The 22,606-nt window shown below is 42.0% G+C and overlaps 1 protein-coding gene across 2 annotated transcripts in view; it reads right to left on the bottom strand.

Moving 5' to 3' along the window:
• Positions 1-3,305: 3,305 nt before the first annotated feature.
• Positions 3,306-22,606, bottom strand: part of LOC133976262 (histone demethylase UTY-like) — a 31,637-nt gene continuing 12,336 nt past the window's right edge. Inside the window, exons 8-30 of one of the 2 annotated variants that reach the window (XM_062414422.1) lie at positions 22,237-22,271; positions 21,370-21,463; positions 20,847-20,973; positions 20,010-20,108; positions 19,378-19,597; positions 17,405-17,542; positions 15,177-15,311; positions 14,845-14,916; positions 14,644-14,751; positions 13,566-13,946; positions 12,269-13,155; positions 10,113-10,242; positions 9,758-9,863; positions 8,564-8,769; positions 8,345-8,400; positions 7,986-8,060; positions 7,703-7,851; positions 7,475-7,589; positions 7,198-7,385; positions 6,532-6,673; positions 6,312-6,438; positions 5,150-5,320; positions 3,306-4,547 (exon numbers count right to left, since the gene is read on the bottom strand). In XM_062414422.1, the coding sequence (XP_062270406.1) occupies positions 4,518-4,547; positions 5,150-5,320; positions 6,312-6,438; positions 6,532-6,673; positions 7,198-7,385; positions 7,475-7,589; positions 7,703-7,851; positions 7,986-8,060; positions 8,345-8,400; positions 8,564-8,769; positions 9,758-9,863; positions 10,113-10,242; positions 12,269-13,155; positions 13,566-13,946; positions 14,644-14,751; positions 14,845-14,916; positions 15,177-15,311; positions 17,405-17,542; positions 19,378-19,597; positions 20,010-20,108; positions 20,847-20,973; positions 21,370-21,463; positions 22,237-22,271 (3,791 nt within the window). In that variant the 3' untranslated portion in view covers positions 3,306-4,517. The remainder of the gene's footprint in view (positions 4,548-5,149; positions 5,321-6,311; positions 6,439-6,531; positions 6,674-7,197; positions 7,386-7,474; positions 7,590-7,702; positions 7,852-7,985; positions 8,061-8,344; positions 8,401-8,563; positions 8,770-9,757; positions 9,864-10,112; positions 10,243-12,268; positions 13,156-13,565; positions 13,947-14,643; positions 14,752-14,844; positions 14,917-15,176; positions 15,312-17,404; positions 17,543-19,377; positions 19,598-20,009; positions 20,109-20,846; positions 20,974-21,369; positions 21,464-22,236; positions 22,272-22,606) is intronic. The other variant, XM_062414423.1, reaches the window with a different exon arrangement.

Here is a 22,606-nt window from a genome sequence, read left to right on the forward strand (position 1 = left end):
TTCTGGTATAAACACCAACCTTGTTGGGACCAGCAGTCCTCAAGGGGACCAGAGCCATAATGTGGCAAAATGTCTTTTCTGAGGTCCTGCTTAAGGTTAGGGGTAAGGTGTTAGTTGAAGTTAGGCTAAGGTTAGGGTTAGGCATGAATTGATTATGGGTAAGGTTAGGGTTAGGGTTCAAATTAGACTGTCCACAATGAATGGAAATCAATGCAATATCCTTGGCAAGGATCGCTGTACAAACTTGTGTATGTGTGTGTGTGTGAGTCTTACACAGTGACCTACTTGGTTTATTGCAGGCATCTATACATAGCTGTGGGAACCGTGGGCAGACAATCGGCTGGGCTAAAATTAGCAGTCAGGGCCACCTGTCTGTTTCTCACAAAGGCGGAAACGCCAGAGCGGGCAGGGCAGAGATGGAGGGAACAGGAAGGAAGGAAAGGGGTAAAAGAGGGATGAGGAGGGAGGGGGGAGGTAGGGAGAGCATTGATCACTCTGCTGGTTCCTTCTCTCATGCTCTTTCTCTCCTTTTTCTCCCCACTGCGACACAGGGAGACATTGTTAGCTGGTTGGGATTTGAGGAGGGATTGGGGATGGGGGGGGTTAGTTGGTGGTCTGGGCTAAGCAGAGTTCACATACCTCTCTGCTGGATCACTGCCAGATTTTACAAAGGATATAGGTGGAAGATATAGGAAGAGGAGAGTTAAAGGCCTTTTTATAACTTTTTTGGACTTGAGCCCATTAAACACCTTGTGCAGTAGAACGCTCACACTACTGTGTGTGTGTGTGTATGTGTGTGTGTGTGTGTGTGTGTGTATGTATACATAAAGTAAGTAAACGTGAAAAATTAGCATATAAAGACAAGAAAAATAAACTACCTCATTTTTATATTCAATGTACATTACCAAGCAAGATGATGTCTGTTCAAAATAATTTCAGAACCCTTTTGCCACCTGCGCACCTCCCCCCCTCCCCCCCACCTCCCTTTTGTAACATATAACACTATTGTCACTATATCACAAAACTCAGGTTTCCTGCCTTTGTCGTTTCAGACAGCCAACAGGAAGTCTTCGTCTTTTTAACTGACATTCGCATTAAAACAGGCATCTTGTTTCCTAGAATCACAATTTTTCAGCCCACACTTTGGTTTTGTTCCTGTGTACCTCCGCTTGTTCGTGGGCGCGGAGTCAAAATGTGTAGTATTTCAGAAACAGCAGCAAAAAACTGTACTCCACTGTACATATCAGCACTGCTTTATGAGCACCAGCTGCTTTCATATGTTGACTATGAAATATTTGATACTTCACTTACCATGGAGACGAGGTCCGCCGTCCTGTTGTTCTATGGGCACCAAAGTCAAACTCTTCATGTTAAGTGATTGTCATCTCCTTGTCTTTCTCTTCCAGGACTCCTGTCAGGCTTCAAACAGCAGAACAACACTCCAGAAAAAGCAGTGCAGGAAAAGATGCCTTCAACTCTGCCAGCATCCACCTGCTGTGACAGCCCGGCTCAGACGGCCATCTCTGCACGGCTCTGAAGAACAGAGTGAGATGAAGAGGGAAAAGGCAGAATGTCACTTCTTTCACACATGCACCTTAACCTGTAAATGTTTGTTTCAATCAGTCAGTTTTTACATATCTGCTTCTTTAGATGAAGTCACCTGTATCTTCCTTTAAAAGTGGTATTTTGTGTATTTGTTATGTAGTTCTAAAATACATCATCTAAGCCAGTGGTTGCTAAAGTTTTTGGCTTTTTAGCCCTTAAAAGTTTTCACATCACACTTTTGCAAATTGAATATTGGACCAGGATTGGCTTCCAAACTATTTGTGATGTCACAAATCATGCTTGGAGGCCGTTCCTTTAAAATTGGGTTTTCAATTAGCTCAGAGAAACTTTCCACTGTGAGCAGATGAATGTTAAAACAGACTCTGCACATACATCATTCTGCATAGTGAAGCTCAAACATCTGACTGTAGGAAGAACAAGAAAAACATATTTTTGAGTGGAGGGGAGCTTAAGCTTTGTTTTATGTGAATAACTTCCTAGAAATGTAAAGAGGTGCAATCAAAAAAATCACAAATCAGATCAAAGAAAAGTCTGAACAGCAATCATAGTTTTGTAGAGCAGAAACACACCTTCCTGTCAAACATCTTGTGATTGCCAGGTTGACACAGATGACAAACGACATCCTCACCCAGATAATGGAAGATGCAATCTTGCAGCAGGTGTGAAAAGGGTCTAATAGGTCCTGCAGAGCTGGCACAACGCTGAAGCATCCTCAATTGAAAATCTGACTCCAGTGCCTTTTCACACACAGGAAATTAAGTGTTTATTGGTGAAGGTGCAAGTGGAAAAATTGATTCTGTCTGCTGTATTGTTAGTGATTCCTCCTTTTTTTTCCAAGAATGTCCTGGTTCAAAATTGTTTTGTATTAGAGCTGTATCACTGTGTGTGCCTGTTATCAAGCAAACTGCAGTCACATCCTCACCTGAGTCTTGTTAGCAGTGGCCAACACAGCTGACATCCAGGGAACCTGCTTGTTTGTCATGCTTCCTTGTTCCTTCCTCAGCGCGACATTGTTTTCCCTCCTCCTCATTTCCTGTCTTGGCTGCAATGTGGCAGCTGGACGGCCATATTGGCTCTGAATGGAGCCGCTAGAGCTACAGGGCACGCAGCGGTTGCTCAGTAGTCAGTGTAGATCCTGTGGGGCTGGCAGCAGCTACATCTGGCTACTGGGTCTCTGCTGGCAGCCATGTTTCTCAGGGAACATAATGATGACACATGGGCATACTGTATAATTTAACAACTTTGTACTATTAGAATAATTTCAAACTAGAAATGTCTTTCTTAATAAAACTAGTGTTTTTTTTTTCTACCATGCGCCCCCGAAAAATATCTCTGTTGTTCACACCCTCTCCTTGTGATCTTGTCTGGTATGTGATCTTTAAATTTCAAAATAAATGTCTTGCATTTCCACCCCTTGTGAAGACAGTGGAGCGAATACCAGACTGCATTGTTACCCTGGAGATGAATGTAGTTTTACTGTTTTTGACATAAATGACATTTACGTTTTGAGAAACTGGGTACGTTCTGGACCTGGCATACAGTGTAGGATTCTGTGTGTGTCAGTCTACAGCTACATTGTCTGCTGGGTTTCAGGCTTTAACCATACACATCAATGTTTACATTTTACAGCTGTTTTTTATTACTTAACATGTTTATTGTAAATGTATTTACTGGATGATGATTAATTTGATAATGGAGTATTGTGGTATATTGGAGGAAGTGACAGCCATGGATAATTTGACAACTTTGTGTTTATTGACTCATCATAAAACATTCTTCAAACAATAAAACAATTTTAAATGTCCGTTTCTGTACAATGCTTGCTAAGCAATTTTATTTATATATAGAAAATGTAAGAGGAGTTGTGTTAAAATGACAAAACTCCTTCAAATTTAATGGCAGGTACTCTGGAAAAAATAACAGCATTCCATCAACAAATATTTCAAGCAATAAATATGTATTTATAAATAGTGTAAATTTACATCAAGATTAGAAACATAACGAAAAACAAAAATCACAAATTAAACTTTATTCCATAAGTCTATGTGCAACCCATTTTCTTTGTGACTTGGCTAGTAAGTTTTTTTTTTTTTTTACTAAGTTTTTTCTTTTTTTTCTTTTTTTTTACCTAAGAAACAAACAAAACGTCATAGTTTTGAAAAGAACAAGACAAAGATAAAACATAAAAGCTGTAAAAAAAAAAAAAATTTTAAAAAAGAAAGAAGAAAGAAATTCACCTAAACTCTTCACATTACATTTTTTTTGTGTGGATATTTTGCTGTCCAAAGAGTCTTAAAATTACCATCTACCATAGAAAAAGACCAGTTAGGCTAGTGCTCTTTAAAGGGAAAAACTGAAGAAAATTTGGGGGAATTCTATAAATCAAAGTCGAAGCCAACATTTCATCCTGTTACCAGAAAAGGAAAAGAGAAAAAGGGGAGAGAGAGAGAGGGAGAAAGGTTGTCAAGTCAGTAGTCTTTTACGGGTGGTGTTGCCAGTTGTGACAGTTAACAAGTATCTACAAAACATTTTATCACACATTAAGAATGCCACTCCTCCCCCCTCCATCCCCCTGTTCCCAACCGTTTTTGATTAAGTCCTCCATTAAAACAGGGCTGAACCATTGTCACTAGAGGGGGCTGGGAGGGAGGGAAGGGTGGGAGGAGAATAGAGACACAGTCCTGTTAGTGAGCTCGGTGGCGCCCCCCTCTGGAAGGGCCAGGCCCAGCACTTCAAACAGGTTGCATAGACAGACACAGCCTCAGCCTCCAGCCGTCGCTATGGAGACCAGCCATATGGGAGGGGTGGTGGTGAGACGGCCTTGGCTTTCCTGAATATCAGAAATGGTCCGTGTATGTAGATGTTTGTTCTTTAAAAAAAATCTTAATACAAGTTCCTGTAATGGGCTTCATGGTTCCACAGCAGAAGAAAAAAAGAGGCGTTGCCTAATGTCAAGATGAAGATGAATGAATAGGAGGGGCCTGAGGAGACACATGACATGAAAAGATTAGGCAGGTCATTAAATTATCAGCTTGAAGCCTCTGTAGTCAACAGGTCAATAGTACACATACAAGTAGCATCATTTAAGTTATATTAGCTTCTGCACATCTAAACCCTCATATTTGATGTACTGCAGGTATGATTAACTATTTCAACAAGCTTTCAAAGTGTTCACATTGCAGCTTTAGGCTGGTTTTATTGAAATTTCTGTTCTAATGTAATTTGAAGAAGAGCCAGAGCCATCAGCAGTCACCTTACAAGTTTTTTTATTCTGTCAACATCCCTGTACTCTTGTTTGAGGTTCCTGTTAAATGTGAAGGTAGCTTAAAAGCAGAAATAGGAAACCATTAAATGATTATTTCCTAAAGTCCAAACAATATTTATTTTACTCTCAAATCAAAACACTTCATTAGTTCAGGGTTACTTAGCAGTCACTCGCTCTTTTTTGTTTGATTGGAGTGAAAAATGTCCTCAACATTTAACTGAAAATTCAAGTAGACCAGTATATTACACAATCGTCTTTTCAGTTAGAGGGAAGAAATTAGTGCTTTGAGTGTGTCTCCATCTCAGTCTGGTGACTTACTAATGTGAACTGGTCATAGACCTGCATCAGGTCGTCCATCCTGTGCTGTTCCAGCACCACAAAGTCATCCAGCCTGGCGCTGCCTTTCCTGGCACAGTCCTGGCAGTGGACCACGTACTGCTTCTTGGATAGGAGCTCGCGGCGCACAAACAGCAGGTTGAACACCTCCACCTGCAGAGCATGCACACACAAACACGTTCAAGTCTGAATAATTTCAACCTCTAGAAAAATTCCTACTGACACAGAATTCCTCTATCATTTCTGTTATATTAGACAGCTGAGCTTTGGTTTGTGAATCTGGGTGAAGCTCAACTGCAGAGAGATAGACTGCAGTGATGATGTCATCTAAAAACAAATGCTGGAGCTGCTTCACAGACCGCCAATAACAATAATTACAAGGACATTGTGAAATCAAACATGATGATGATAATGAGATATGGACACATTTCTACTACACAGCTGAAAGCCCTGCATTCAAATAAAACATTTATATACTCATTACTTGCTCAAACAAAAACTGTGTTGGTCTTTCATTTAATGTCAATGGACCAACAAGCTTTAAATCCGTCTAAAATGAAAGATTAAGTGTAGAATACTGAGATTTGCATACATATATCTGCATTTTACGTTTCCATATTCTGTGACTTTTTTGTGACTATATTTGAATAAACTGAATCAAAGGTCAATATAACAAAACTCTCAGCTATGTGGTGAAATGTTAAAAATGTCATGTTTTCTCCATCAATAACTCTCCCCCTTTGGAAAATACATTAAATGATACATTTATACATGTACTGAAAAACATCATCACTTTTTAAATAAAAAAAAATGTTTTGCCTTTATTTATATAGTAACTGGCAGAGAGGCCGACAGGAAACGGAGAGAAAGAGGGAATGACCTGCATCATAGCTCCCTGGCCGGATTCGAACCAGGGACGCTGCGATTACGTGGCATGCGCTCTAACCACTCGACCACCAGGGCACAACAACATCACTTTTATCCTAATATGTTTGGTTCTGATCCAACATGTAGGGTGCAGATATTATTCAGAATTAAAATGATCTTCTATTACAAATAAGTGTGAGCTGCTTGTCCAAAAATGTGTAATCCTGCAAAAATTCACACCTCATGACGCAGATATGTTCCTGATGTGTTTACTGACCTCACAGATGGTGCAGTAGTGGGCCGGCTCGTCCCTGGTTCTCGGTCTCAGCACTGTTTCCTTGCCGGCTGTCACCAAGGCCTCCTTCACCCATTGGCACTGCTTTAACGTCCGCAGCAAGCAGTATCTGTGCAGCACCAATAGAGTGTCAGATGAAAAAAATAACACGCAAACATACTGACCATGCTCAGAGTTGAGAGTGAAAGATTCTGTGACTCACTTGATCATCTCAAACAGCTTGTGATCCGACACTTTGATGTTGCGTGCCATGTTCCAGGAGAGGTGCACCATGGGAACCATGGACTTAACGCTCTGGAGCTTATTCCACTCGTAACGCTCCACAGCCAGCTTGTACTGGTGGGCTGAAAAAGCAGAATAAGATTGAAGTTTATCAGCACAGTGGAAAAATATACACAACTTTACTTTCAAGGACATCAGCAACATGGTGGTAATAAAAAAAGAAAAAGAAAAAGAAAAGACATCTTGTAAACAGGTGCACTGTTTAATATGAAGTGTATTCCTTCAGTCATACAGACAACTGAAAAATGCTTCTAAAATGCATCTGGTATAGACAGGAAATACAAATATGCTGTAATCAGTTGAGTAATCAGCTAAAAAGGTCAGTAATCAGCTAAAAAGCTTTTCAATAATCATGACAAAGGTCACCATATTAGAGGCAATTCTTGTTTGACAGGGTTGTGAATTTTTTCTGTTTTTGGTTGTAAATACATGTTGTACATGTATAAACAAAGATTCACCACATAAAGATTCTTGTGTTCACTATAGATTTAATAACTTGCTGTTTAAGAAGAACATAAATAAAATATATCATAAATGTTCCTGACTACTATTAACGTGAACCCCTATTGTAGAATCCCAGGCATACCGGTGAGAGGTCCAACGTTCCAGGCAATGTTGTTGCACCAGCCGATGGCCTGGACCCAGTGGACGGTGCCAGTGTTGAGCCACACCAGGTCGCCTGGACGCTGGATGAACCGATAGACGGGCACGTCGGCCTCATACAGGTCCTCCAGGTTGGGCCACCACGAGCCCATCAGGAAGTTGATGTTATTCCTGGTGGCGGGGAAGGGAAAGAGATATTGTAAATATGAATGAAGGGAAGAGGAGGTGAGGGGAAGATGAAAGGTATTCTTCCATCTTACTTTTCACAAAAGTTGCTCATCACTCCCCAGTAGGGCTCTGGTACTGCAAACCATTCACAGTCTCCTGGTCCAATGTTGATGTTGACAGCACAGAAGTTATTGTGCTCCTGGTGACCTGTAGAAGCAAACACCAAACCTCTTCACTGCACACGTCTCGCCACAGCTGACAGAATAAATACTAGACTTTACTTATACTTTGTCCCATGAAGTAAATTTGAGTGCACAAACCTGGTATCCTGCTCCCGGGGACCTTCATGTAGAGCTGAACTGTGTTCATGCCCAGGATGGTGTGACCCACATGACTGAGCAGGTTGCCGGCGGATACGACTCGAGCAAAGGCCGGCAGTTTACTGAGCTCCTGGAGTTGCTGTTTCCATCTGTGTTGTGAGCGTGAGCAAGTCAAAGGATCAATGTAGGATCACGAGCACTGTTTTTATGCTTAAATTGTCTTGAAAGTTACAGATAAGATCAGATTTCAAGACACGGCAGACGAGATGAAATCTATACTCACTTCCTTTCATCTGACACATCGATGTTGGTTCCGAACTTGATGTGCTTTAAGGTTCCTCTTCTTTTGCGTGCAACACTGAAAAACACACACACACAAAAAGAATGTACACTCAACTACATATGTTTAATGTGGTCACTACCTTATATGGACAAATGAAGTGATACTGAAAAAAAAAAATATTAACCCATTTTCACATTCAAGTATCAAAAAGCAGAAACTGGAGGTCAAAGCAGTAAAATGCTAGAAATGAGAATGGATATCATCTAGCCAAAACAAATTCAATACTGTGCGTCTGAAATCTTCTTGGAGCAAAATAATTAAACTTAGGCAACTAAATAAAAACAGGTTTAGAAATGTACCTCTCTGCTGGCTCTGTGTCCGAGGGCTCTTTGAGTGCCTTTTTCTCATTTTCCTCCTGAAAACAAACAGAAAACACATTAAGCCAGCAGTATAACTGAACTACAATTAAATGCTTTTTGTGACCTCTCTGAACTGATGCAAAACCTAATTCTTGCATAAATCGAGTCTAGCAGGCATAAAAAGCCTGAACAGTGTTGTGTTACTGGTTGGTAACTGACCCGTAGGGATTCCTGGAAGGAAGCAGCCTGATACTGGGCATATTTGGCAATAGTTGTGTGTGCGCGAGCGCTTTCGCAGCGCCACATTTTCTTGGTGCCGGCTGGGTCCCAGTTCTCATCGGCGGGCTGAGAGAGCTGAGTCCAAACCTCCACCAGGTGCTCTGGGTTAGCCTCTACCAACGTCTTTGTTGAGAACAGACCCAAGTCTGCAGAGAAACAGAGGGGGACAACAACGATTAAAAAGCTCGTCTTTTACTGATCGATATCAGAGGAACACTTGGAAGACGCAGGCATGCGGTGCTGCCTCGCTGCCTCCCAGCTTTCAAAATCTTTCTCTGCAACAGCAACATCATACAGCAAGTGGTGATGTATTCAGAAGCAACTCCTTTCATTTCAACATTACTACACTGATTGTAATCTATATTGTGACTCTTGTTGTCAATTCAGTGCCGCCTTGTTTGGTCAACACACTCCATCAAGATCAATGCACGGGAGATGAAAACACCTGTCCTAAACATCTAAGTGCTTCCCTTGTTCTGTGGACATGCAGGCCTGTGCGTGCCTGTTGGACAATTTGCTTCTTATCGCAATGTTTTTAATGGAAAAGCGATCATCCCACATAAAATTTCCAAAAACAAAATGACCTAACGCAAGTCTCCCCAACTGCTGTGGAAACTTTCTGGATACCTGTTTGTCACATTCACGTGTTTTTTTTCAAAGTCTGGCAATAGAGATCCAGACCCAGATGTTATAGCAGCAGGGAGAGGACTATCAGTACTGCATCACATAAATATTTAGGCATAATAACAGATTCACAACTCACATTAAAAACACAAGTTCAAAAAGATGTGAATAGAATAAAATTCAATTTGGAAAATTTTAGACACATTAGGAACAATTTTACTACCCAGGCCTCAAAGCCATAAGTCTCTCACACATGTGCTAGTGTCTTAACAGCTGGAGGCAGACAGGTAGGACCACACTCAGATCTGTAGAAACACTTAATAAGCAGGCTTTGAAAACATGTAATAAAAAATCTAATTCATATCATCACTGTAAAAAAAATCCCGAATATGATTTCATTAACTTAGAAAACATTATCACATTTTTCTGATATTTTACTTGTGTAGCGATAAAGTTTTTTGTTTTTTTTTATGGTTTTGCAGCATTACACACTGTAAACAAAGCATTTACCCAGTTTGAGTGCTCCAGCCAGTCCTCTGATGACAGTGACAGGGTTGGAGGGGTTTGTGCAGAACTGGTGCAGTGGAGGGAAGAAAGCGTCCCTCTTGTTCTCCAGCTGCTCCACAGACGAGAAACAGGAAGTTAAAGGTTAACATACAGTGGATGTGTGTATAATACTGTGACCAGCTGTTTTTAAGAAGTAGAGTAGGGTAAAAGTCGCATCATACTTTCTAATTTTAGGCCCAAAAGGGCAGCATTTAGACAAAGAGTGTCACAGCAGTACCTTTCCTGCTCAAGGATACTTGGACACATTAACTTCAAACATCTTTCAGTCACCTTAAATGAATATGTGTGTCATACTCACATATATGCTGGGTGTGGGAGGGTTGAGCTTGTCTTTGGGCAGGGCTGGTGAGGGTGGAGGGGGCAGCCGAGGCGGGGGGCACTTATCGAGGAGGATACTGCTGTTGGAGAGACCATTCTTCCCCAGGTTTCTGCATACACACAATGCATAAATGTTTGTAGTGATTGGAGCAGAAGTAGTCTAAGTAATACGATAAAAATACAGAATATAAATCAGTCAAGTCGCTAATAACACAGAATTGCGCTAGTGAATATAATGTTATTATGTGCTGAATAATATCTGCATGGCAACAAGAGGACCCAGTAGCCTTCGGTGTTGTTTACAGTTACATAATGATTTGCTTTTGGTTCTGTAGTTACTCTGCAACTCCACTGGGAGGAGACATCCTCAAAACAAAATGCACACTTCCACTGATTCGCACCAGGTTATATACAGAAGAAAGCCTTCAACTTTCTACTGGATTAAATCTCACCAACAAATGTTCTACATGATACATTACAACAAATATGATTCACACAGCTACAAAATGAAGTTATTCAATTTAATCTCAACTCCTCTGGCTGCAATTCTTCTATTTATTGTTAAAATCATCGTGTTACCATCCTCATCACTTTCATGTCCTGTATGTTATGTTAGCTGTTACATTTCAAAAGTCAAATGCTGAAGTGTCTCTACACACTGTCAAACTTGGTCCTGTCTCTCACAGAATCCATCAGCACAGCCCCGAGTAGATTTTTCAGAGCCAGCTTCAGTGTGCAGGATGTTACAACGTGGCTCAGACAAACTGCCACATGCTGGAAATCCAGCGGTGCTCAAAGCTCTGTTATGACCAGACCATGTGTTATCCTGCTTTTGTCAACACCAGAATTTCCTTCCCAAGATCGTCATTCCGGCCAAAAAAATTTTAACTGGGCCGGTAGAGCGCTGTCTGAGTACATGTGTGGGGCACGAAAGCACCGTTTCCACCAAAAGTTCCAGGTACTTTGGACCCAGAGGAACTCATTTCAGGGAAACTTTAAAGTCCCTGCAGAACAGTCCTGTTTGCGTTTCCACCGCATCTGAGGAAACAGGTCGGTCATGCAAATAGGAATTAAAAATGACGGCAATATTTAAAGACACAGTTTTAACACATGAGGAAACAACCACACAGATTTGTCTTGTTCTTTGTATTCACTGCTGCATGAATTCAATGTAATGAATGAATAAAAAGGTGAAATGCAGAGGAGAGAGTAAATCATCTGTTGAGTGGTTATGGTTATTTCTGCTTTAAAACATAACTACTAATATAATGTTTTATTTCTCTCATTCATGGGCTTTGCTCTCTTTACTGCCGTGCCCTCTCACTGCTCGACCACCGCCGCCGCTCTCTTTTTCTCTCTCGTTCTTATTTAAAAATGCCTTACTTCACTTTTAAATGAAATGAAATGGAGAGATGTCCTCTTCTTGTCCTGAACTGGTAATGAATCTATATGAGAGCGTTTCCTTGTTTTATGAATGAAGTACCACACAAATTGAAATGCTCTGTTGGCATTTGACCAATCAGCGCAGACCCTGCACCCTAAGTTCCTGTATTTTTGGAAAGCACTACCCAACCAGCAGGGACTCTTTTGGGGGGTGAAACCATCCCCCTGGAACTTAATTTAGACTCTGGTCTCTCTATTGGAAAAACAGGTTCTTAGCACCTCAAAATATTGCTGTGGTCAAAACACGACTCACGGTGTAAAAGATTCCTAAAATTTTCATGTCAAAATTTCATACTTATCCACTCTTAAATTTCCTTCTTCTCGGTAGATTTTTAAGACCTGTGTACAAATAACTTTGCATCTAGCTTTCTTTCCCCATTTGGAATCCTCAGTCAACCAGGCTTTATATTTGGGTCTGTCAAGCCAGCCATCAGAATACTTGCATTTACCCACTGTGGCCGTTCAGTCCACACTCCGATGTAGATAGTTGATATTCAGCCTATATTTTTTATTTTTCCTTAACACATGGTTTCCTAACGCTGCTCAGACAAACTTAACAGTTGGTTATTTGTATATGTGCAATTCAAACATATTGGCTCATTTGGTTGCAGAAAAAAAAAAAAAGACTATAATCAAACTTCCATACAGCACAGGAACTCAGGAAAGAAAAACACTGCAGTGGCTCAGTCTCACCTGCACGCCTTTAGCACGTCTGTGGAGCTGGGGTAGATGGATATTGAAGATGATGACGACGACGACGAAGAGCTATGTCCATGTGGAGGCGTAGCTTTTAGACTGGTGACGGTGGGCGGCTCAGCCTTCAGTGGGCTTTGAGAGTCCTCAGAGATACCTCCTTTGCCATTACCGTTCACAGCCGGTGCAGTAGAATTGGTGGTGGCGGGACTGTGGGCGCCTGTTTGGGTGTGTTCTGAGGATTTGGGTGATGGTGTAGCCGTGGATATGGCGGAGATGGGCGAGGAGGCGGCCGAGCTACCCTGCGCGTGGGGGGTGGAGGGCAGGGCAGCCGGGTGGATGTTGTTGATTTTCTTGTGGGGCTCGGACGTGGTGGAAGCTGTGGATGCAGTCCCTTCTGTCTGTCCCTCACCCACCTCAGTGCCCTTCCCCCCCGCCAGCAGGGCAGATAGTCTAGGATTGTCAGCGCTAAGGCTCTGCTTCTCACCGCCTTCTGCCACCTTGCCACCATCCCCCGAGTGGACGTGATTGGCCAGGTTGTCTGCCTTTGCCGTTTTCCCATCAGCTGATGGCAGTGGCGATGGCGTCTTGCCCTCGGAACCCCCGTTACCCAGGGCTGCGGCTGCCGTGGCCAGGGCGGCTGCGGTGTTGCTATCTTTGGTAGCGGATGCACCAGGTGCTGCTCCACCTGAGGTAGAGGAGTGGGGGAGGGAGGGAAGGGATGGGAGGTGGTTGTGAGCCTGCTGCTGTGGCGATGGGGCATTAGTGGAATGTCCAACCTGATTGTTGGGGTGCAGAGGGGCGATGGAGTTGGGGGTCTGGGGGTGAGAGAGGGTTCCCTCACTATTGGAGCCTGTCGTATGTGGAACAGACCCCTTCTGAAGCCCCTGTGGAAAGAAGAGAGTGACTGTTAAAGAGGACAGGAAGAAAGAATAAACCCAAAGATGCTACTTGTGTGGATTTAAGATGCTGTAACTCGCAGCATGAAATAGACAGAGATTAGGAATCTTTTAATTTACAGAGGTCTCATGGGAGGGATTTCACAACTTGTTTCATGAAACCTTTTGATGGATTTTCTCAATGGTTTTTGAGAGACTGTTTTTACAACAGAGCCAAGTAGGTCAGTAGGATAAAAAATAATTATATCTATACCCATTTTTCAGCTGAGCAACAGCGAACTTGCCTGAGGGAGTTGAACCCAGTGATTTTAAGGATATGATGATGCTCTGTCACAGACACAGACACTGAAAATCAAATGAACTAATAAATCAAGAATCAGAAGTGAGTGATGTCTTACCTGAGTGGAGTTTAAGTGCAGGGCCTGGCGCGGCGTGGCGTCCTGTGTTAGCGTGCTTGTGCAGGTGTGAGGTAGCAGTGCTGCATCGCCGCTGCCGGCAGGTTGCAGGTAAGGCACGTCTCCGTTGGGTCCTGTGGCCGTGGGCCCTGGCTGATTATTACTACTACTGTTACTGTCACCCACAGGGAGGGAGTCCGAGTGTCCGTGTGGCCCAGGGCCCACGGGCCCGTTGGCCAGTGGTTGAGGCGGGCACAGGGGCCGGTGGGGTCCCAGATGGGGCCGGGTGGGGTGGAGGCTGGGGTTGGGGGAAGGGAGGGAGTTGGTGGTGGGGCCATTGGGGAGAGAGGGGCGCACCTGACCTCCGGAGGCATTCTGTCGCATCTGGAAATGGAAAAGATGACAACCATGTAACACCACAGTCTGACATTCAAATATGTCAGTGATTTACTGTTTTTGTTTGGTTGGAGAACCGGATGAGTGAGCGCTTTATTTACTTCCACATTCTCACCTGTCAACGCTTCAGCACTCCTGTATTTACTCATATTGTACTCTGTGCCAAACCGCACCGTTCTAACGCCCACACTTACCACAACAAACAATGAAAAGGTTTCAGTAGCCAAAGCCAGGTGTAAGTGCTACAGTAAGCTTAATGAGGAGATTTATTCCAACGTCGTGGTTTAAGCATTCAACTACGTAATACACAAACATAAACATGACATCCATTTGTGCCACAGCCACTGCTGGGCAGACTGATGCATATATCTTCATGCATACATGTATGTGTAAAAAACACGTATGTTAGCATCTAAAATATTCATGTTCTGTACAGCACAATACATTGATTGTAAATTATTCAAAAGTTTTGACTTTGAATTATTCAAACAGATTTTTCTGTCCAATTATCCATGAGTATGTTTGTGCATCATGTATGAGGATGGCTTCCAAGAGTAAATATATCCTGATCCATCCTAGTGATTGTGACCTATGAAACAGTTCAACACTAGGGAACAGCCTAGTACCATGTGTTCATGTATTTAATCCATATCGTGTGTGTGTGTGTGACTCTATAGATGTATACCTGGTGCTGGTGCTGCTGCATCATGGTGAACTGAGCCTCCATCTGCTCCAACATCTGAAGCTGTGGGGGCTTCAGGCTGGCCCGATTACTCCGCAACTGTTCCAGCAACTGAAGACAGACAGCAACAAAAGCCATAAATGGAGTACGATTGGAAGATGACAGACATCATGAATAAAAAATGAGATCTAAGATATTACAAACCTGGAGTTTCTGTGGGGAAAGATACCAGTTGGGGACTGGCTGCTGTGCTGGATTACTGGCCCATGAATCACCCTGAATACAAAAAAATAATACATATGTAAGGTGTAAAAACCAATTAAGAAAAAAACTAATTTAAATGCATGACATAAACTTTTCCTGCTGTAAGAAGAAAGGCGGCAACCCTTTTGCACATATACTGTAGCTGTCACAATCAGATAGATGCTGCCTTCACAAATCAATCAATCCAAAAACAAATCTCTCTGGGAGGAGGCACATCTATTAACAAGCACAACAAACTGATCAAAAGTGTCTGAGTATCTATAAGTAATTACCTTGGTAGGGCTGGAAGCTCTCCTCCTCTTGGATGGGCAAGACTGGTCCTCTGCTTGGCCCAGTGAGCCCACGTGAGGGGGCAGAGACTGACCTGAACCTGAACCGCCCTCTGCACTGTGATTTGGCTTACAAGCCTGGAGGGGAGGGGAGTGGCAAGGGGTGCAGGTGAAGGGAAAGCAAAAGGAACGCGAGGAAGAAAAAGGACAGAGGTATAAATGGAAGGACATTAACAAAAGGTCACGGAAGACAGAGAGGGGTTGGAAAAGAGCAAGAGACAATCGAGACGAGACAAAAATGGAGAAAACAAAAATAAGGTGACAGGGAGCGATCAGAAGGAGCAGCAAAGCAGGGGATGGAGAATAAGGAAGACAGAAAAAAAGGAGAGCAGAACTGTGATTCTGTGTTGACACTAGCACAAACAAGCAGGACATGTAGAGAAAAAACATTCCTGTGTATCTGAAAGTGTTGCTTCAAAAGGGTGACAACAACAACAACAACAGCCCCTGGGGGCATTTCTCCTGTTAAGAGGAATACTGATGAAAATTCACAGCTACTGCTTCTTATCAAACACCTGCAGCACTTGCAGCAAGTTTATGCTGTTAACAACAAATCTTAACAGTATCTAACAGTATTGCACTTTAAGACATAATAAAAAGGCATTTGCGGCAATTCAAGGGTACAAAAGCATAACTCAACCTTTAAAGCGAAAGGTTACAACACATTCCACACAGTGACAGCCTTACCATTATCTCTGAGGGAGCCTATGAGCCAGATGTGACTGTCCAGAAATTTAGTCTCATAAAAATGTACTGTTGTTTTCAAATACGAGCAGCATTAGTTGGTTTTGTTTGGTTGTAGAGGCCTTGAATAATCAGATAGTATCTCTTATTCAAAAATGTTTCCTAAGAGGGTGGAAAGTAGACGCCAGAACATATATAATGTGTTTAAGTAAGCAATTTATACAAATTTGCACTACAAACATGTTTAATGGGGAAAGTCACATCTGACTCATTGAAATCTATCGATCCTGAATGTCCCAATTGCAAACATCCTCACACTGGAATAAGTTAAAGTTGATGGATCAACATATTCCAATGCTAAGTGAATAATAACAACAATGATCAAACTTAGACACAATAGAACTACAGGCATCTACTGTGTGATGAGCATTAAATGAATAAGTGGTAATGAAACACTAGGGGGCGTTGCTGAGGCTTTGTGAGCAGTTGTGGGACATCTAAGGTCAACTACTGAAAAGGGGGGAGGAAGATGAACAGAGCCAATGGGAAGCCTGGATATACTCTACGGCAGCACGACCTCACCGATCACATTAGGTGGAGGGGGGGTGGAGGGGTGGCCGGGTCAGAAAAGGCCAAACGTCAATGAGTGTGAGAATTATAAACACAGCCGCTTGATTAAGTATTAGAGCACTTTAAAATCTCTTCAGAAAGGCAATCTCTCTCCCAGTGGAAACCAAAGCAGATTAAGAGCAAACAACAAGTGTGGTGCAGGTTCAACAAGTTTTTCACCTAAAACTGGATTTGTCAATGAACTGTAAGAGGAGTGGTGGTGGTGGTAGGGGTAATCCTAAATACCACATTGGATTAAAAACAGGATTAATATAAGGGGAAATTGAGTGGGAAAGAATTACCAAAAGCCTGCACAAGTGCTTTGTTGATTCTTTTTTTTTTTTTTTGATTTTTTTTTTTGTTTTTCCTTGAACGGAGTGTGATGGGTGAAGCCGAGTGACTACTGTGCTGTGGAGAAGAAAGGGAGTGCAGGACTGGGTAACACTTAGCTGGACCCCCTCCTCTTTTCAAAACAGATGCCATAAAGCAGCCATGTGTGGTAATTTGAAATAAATTACTGGCTGTGGAGCAGAAACTGTGTGTTTACAATAAAGTTAAAGCTTCCAAAAAGCATTCATGTTGCAGAGGAGTAAAGAAATGTTATTTATGTGTTTTCTTTAAATTGCATGTTGTTGGCTTCTTTAGACATCTGCGTTCTCACGCACGCACGCACATAGACAGTGTAGAAGTAGGGGTTAAGCTCAAGTGTTACCCATCAGTATGTACAACAGTGCATGCGGTCGTGACTTGTAGGTAAGTCTGCGTGTACATTAAGATTATGTGTTTGAGTGCCTGTGTGTCTGAGTATACACTCAGTCAGAGGGAGGGGAGGAGGGGGGAGGGAGGGAGGGTGTAAGTTGCTCTATCTGGTCTCTCACCTGCTGTGGTGCAGTGCTCAGGCCTCCCTGCCTGGAGGTTAGCTCAGCTGGGATTGGTAGACTCCATGCCTCCTCAATAAGAGGGAGCATTTTACTTTTACTCTGTAGGCTACTGAGCTGGGGGTTACTCAACTGAGCCTAGGGGAATGGAAAACGACGTGAAAAAACAAAAAAAGAATAAAACACAAGCCTTTTTTTGTTTAAAAAAAAAAAAAAAAAGATGACCTCAAAACAAGGAAATGATCAGCAATGGTAAAATAGGTAGAGGTTAATTATACGCCTTTCATTTCTTTTGGCTGACGAATGACACTCAGCAACAATAATCTCAAACACAGTCAGTCAAACACAGTCCATTAAAACAAGCCGCTGTGCTTGTCTTAATGCAATGACATTATGCTAACATAACTGGTGAAAATGTAACATTCCTTCATGCATATGTAAAGGAAAATGACATCATTGCTTTTAGAAAAAGCTCAGACAAAATATAGATGAATAAATAAACAGATATGGGGATAATAAGGAGATGTAGGGATTTTTAGAACCCCAGATATTAAATTTATGAAACAAAAAGTGTGACTTTGAGCCAGCTAGCATTAGCTTCATGAATCAATATGTTTCAAATGGATAAATAACCATTAAAATAGGGACAATGATTCCCATTATTTCTAATGGGTGCTGCAAAGTGAATTTTTCCTCTTCCCCTTATATTATGTTGCACTGCATACAACAGAGACTTAATCTTAAAAAAAGGTTCTAGTTAGCACAAAAAAAACTATCAGCTAACGGATGGGAGGTGTAAAGCCCTGAGACAAAAAACGAAACAAAAAAAACCATGGCAACTCCCTGGATTCTTTACCATTTAGGAGCCTTAATTCAATTTCTCAGTTTTTTCTCCCCAGTAGGGTTTCAGGATCTCTGGGTTCAAAAGTTTCCTTTGTGCCTAATGATGGTCAAATCACATCCCAGTGGTCTAATATATGACACAGTAGTGGCTTCACGGGGTTGCTAACATAGAACAGCAAATGAAAGTAGACCGCAATGATGGCAGTGCAGAGAAAGCTCATCTACTCCTCTCTGTGTGCTGGTGGACGGGAGTTTAAGCTTTAGTGTGTTCAAATAAAAGATGAGGGAGCCAGCCATCACTGATCAGTGCTTTTTCACCCATTCTTGATGCCAGTTTTATGTGATATGAGATAGGAAATTTATGTTTTGTCTGCCAAGTAGTCAATGTTAAAGTTTTTTGAAAGTTTTTTTCATTGCCTACATTTTGTGGCACTCACTGCATGTCCTCTATGTTAAACCCCACGATCCACATAATGCACCAAACAGCTTTTGGTGTGAATGGTTCGAATAAATGAAGCCCAGAGTAGCATGAAATAAATAGCAGCCAGTAGTTTCAATTAGGCATATCCCAAACTGATGTGTCAGTATCTTCTATGTAAATCCTGACGCCTTTGTTTGTTTGTTTGTTTGTTCAGATGTGCCAGCTGTCAAATACGCCCAACTGAGCTCTGGTAAAACACTGCCCTGTGAAAAATAAATAAACCGCAGCCAGCAGCTTCAATTAATGATACGACAGTGTATGTGAGAGAGTGATTTGAGCAGCTTTTAAGTGAAATGTTTCTCTATAAACAAATTATGACCAGACACTAAGTAAAATATTAGCAGCTGTGACACAGGCTCTATTTAGTCCCAATAGACAAATGTACACCATTTTAACTGTTGGCAAAGTAAACATCATGGGGACATCCCTTCTTTTAAGTAATGACATCCATGCTGGCAGTGTGTGGCTGGAGTGAAATGACAGTAAGTTCTCTTTGCTTCTATTACAGCCACATTTTGCAGATGTACCAGACCTGCATTTGAACTTCTTTATATTGTATATTCTTCTCATATGAGATTATATAATTGAGGTTGTATCCACACATCCACGTTAGGGTCAGATCCTGCTTCAAATTCCTCTCTCCACCCACCTGCAGGCATTTGATGCGGTGGGTTAGCGCGGTGGTGTTGGTGCAGCCCTTGCTGCGTGTGGCGTTGATGTAGCACTTGATGGCGTCGTGCGGCTGGTTGCAGGACTCATACAGTGTGCCCAGATCCATCCAGGCAGCCGCGTGGCTATGGTCCAGCTGAACGGCGCAGATATAGGCCTGCAGGGCATCCATAGGCTGGTTCTGCTGCTGGTACAACACCCTGCAGGGAGGGGGAGAGGGGAGACAGCATGGGGTCCACAGGAGAAAGATGTGAAAGTAGGAAGAACAAAGAGAGGGAGGGATGAGGAGGGGACAGGAAAATGAAGTAAAAATGGCAATGAGGATGGAGAGGAAAGATGAATTAATAGTGTTTTGTCATGCAAAGGAGATTTCAGAAATAAATGGATAATGTATAAATAAGTGATTAAGCAAGGATGAAATTGGGAGATTAAGGGTGGGGTAGATTGATAGATTTAGAAAATAATTGAAATGAGAAGATTAGGATTTAGATTACTCTAAATTCAGAAACATAACAATGACAATAATGACTTTCATTCAGGTCTTTGGAATGGACTATTGATCTGTTCAGCAGAAACTGAACTGCAGCCTTCATTGAACAAACTGAGTCTTACCCTATAGAGCACCAGGTATCTGCACTGGCCTCTGATTTGTCTATGGATTGCCGGTAGGAGATGAAGGCGTCCTGGACCTTGCCAATACTAGAGTAGCACCTGCAGCAAAACACACACTGTCAGGGTGGTGCTACAGACATAGAAAACATTTTAAATACAATAATCCAAGGACAGAAAACTTCTTTCTACATATTTCCTTCTTTTAAAAAACTATATACATTTTGCATGCATATCTATGTTCTAATTGGTAAGTAGCTGTGAAGCCTGATCCTATTCCAATAATTTGAACAGAAGGCTTGAAGAGGATCTGAACAGGTCATCTTCATCCGCAGATTGAACAGATAACATATTCCTGTGCTGCAAAAATAGTGCTGTAATAAAGCAAATATTGTATTTTTTCCCAAAAAGCTAAAGCTAATTAAACTTGTAGAACAAATTCTGTCAAACGTTCCCAATTACTCAATGACAAAGTGAGAATTCAAGGTCCAATAAACAGATTTTATTTGAGTCAGGTTTTTTCACTCATAACAGACTGAAACTGACTGTGATAGAGGTGTTATTCTTTTTAAGAAATTCTTATTTTCACCAATTTTTCATGGCCATAAAATTCCTGTTTATATTTGACTAATTTCACAAGCACTGTGAATGTGCCAAGTTAGATTGCTAGGTATTGCTAAATCTGTATCAAAACCGTCAAATATTTGTGTGAAAAGAATTACCTTTGTAGTTTGAACAGTGTGGGCATTTCAGATACTCTCAAGTAAAAACCAGATAACAGAAAAGTAGACTTTAAATACTTTGAGATAAAAAACCATCTTCTGATGGTGTGCAGCATACCTGCCAAGGAAGTACCAGGACTGTCCAGAGTTGGGGTCGGCCTCCAGAGATTTCTGCAGACACTGGATGGCATAGCTGTCCCTGTTGGCTCTGTCTCCGAGCTGTTCCACTGTGTGATGCATCCAACCTGGAAATGCCATATTAATCATTGACTGTAATGCAACAATTGTATCGCTCAAACAAAGAAAAAAAATTCAACTGGCTAATTTCGGATTTTTTAGGATAAGTTAACACATTATGCAAATGTGCCAGAATATGTATTAGAGCTCTGCATTATCTTTATCTTTTAACTAAATGTGCAACCAATACTTTTGCGGAACAGAAGCTAGGGTGAGTTTTCTCAGTTTCATAGGAAAAGACAGTTCACTTAAAATATTTAAATTGATTGATATGGTTGTATAAAGACAAAGTATGTTATTTATGAAACAAGAATTTGGCTTCATTGGATTAAAATACATAAAACTACTTATCAACCAATCTTATTTTAAATCATTTTGCATGTCCATGAGCAGGTGAGTCTTACCTAGCTGCTGCAGGGTAGTGGCCTTCACCTGTGCAGGAAGATCCTCCGTCTGCAAAAGGCTTTCATAGGCCTCCTTGGCAGCCCGGTATCTCTTCTGTATAAGAGGAGCAGTGGAGAGTGAAAGAAGGGGGAGGGAGTGTACCGTGGGGAGAGGAAAAGTGACAAAGCACAAATTAAAAAGCTGTTTACAACACATTGGATTGAGATTTAATTCATGACTTTTGCCAGGTCGTCTCTCTTGTCCATGTTTCCAATGAACAGCATAATCAAACTGGAATGCCAAAGTAATTATCTAGATTGACCTCCCCGCTCCTCTAAATTGAGTCACTTTCTCATCTAAAGATCTACTGCATGCAATATAAGCCTGAGACTCCCACTGCGGAGCCGTGTTCTGACATAGCACATAAACACATTAGTCGTGAAGCACTGCTACTGCCAGAACTGGCAAACGCTACTGTACCTCTCTACTGAAACCGACATAATGAGAGAGAGAGAGAGAGAGACCACCAGCATACAAAAGAAGGGGAGACAGACTTTCTTGTTTCCGTGGCAACCCCGCCGATCGGCTGAGAGTAATCTATCCCCTACTGCACGCCACCCACTCACGCACCCTGCTCCCTCCTCAATTTGTCAGCACCTGGTTCAAAATTAAAGAAAACTAAAAAAAAAAATAGGGCTTTCCCCGTCAGTCTCATGCCCTGTGATATTACAAACGTAGCTGGGTTACGAGTTACAGCCTTAGTAATGAACCTTCAACACGCAGCGCTTATTCTCACATTCACCAAATGAAGGAAACAAAACAAATGTGTCCTTGGGAGGAGTCACAACTGAAGGACTGGTTAAATAAAAGAACAAGAGAGCACTTACCTGAATCTCATATAAATGAGCAATGTGGAACTGAACTGTGAAGGACAGGAAAAAGAAATATATTAGATAAAAGGTTATTTGGCTTTTAAAAAGGGTTCCCAGCCCTCCTTAGAGTTAGTCCTCATCATAGCCTTTTCAAGGCTTTGAAAAAAGTAGTGCTGCGTTGTCAGTAAATGGGTGTTAGAAAACCCAAGGTTGCCTGTCTATGCTGAGTGTAACAGATCAGATAGGTAGCTGTGCTCCTGGCGGCACCTTCCTTTGTCTGGAGCGCTGCAGTGTCTGATCTAAGCTGCCTGAGTGACTCTCAGCAGATGGAGGGAGAGAGGGAGGGAGGGGGAGAGAGAGAGTGAGTGTGAGAGAGAGAGACACA

Source organism: Scomber scombrus, chromosome 24 (assembly GCF_963691925.1).
Source record: "Scomber scombrus chromosome 24, fScoSco1.1, whole genome shotgun sequence".
NCBI classification, from domain to species: Eukaryota; Metazoa; Chordata; class Actinopteri; order Scombriformes; family Scombridae; genus Scomber; species Scomber scombrus.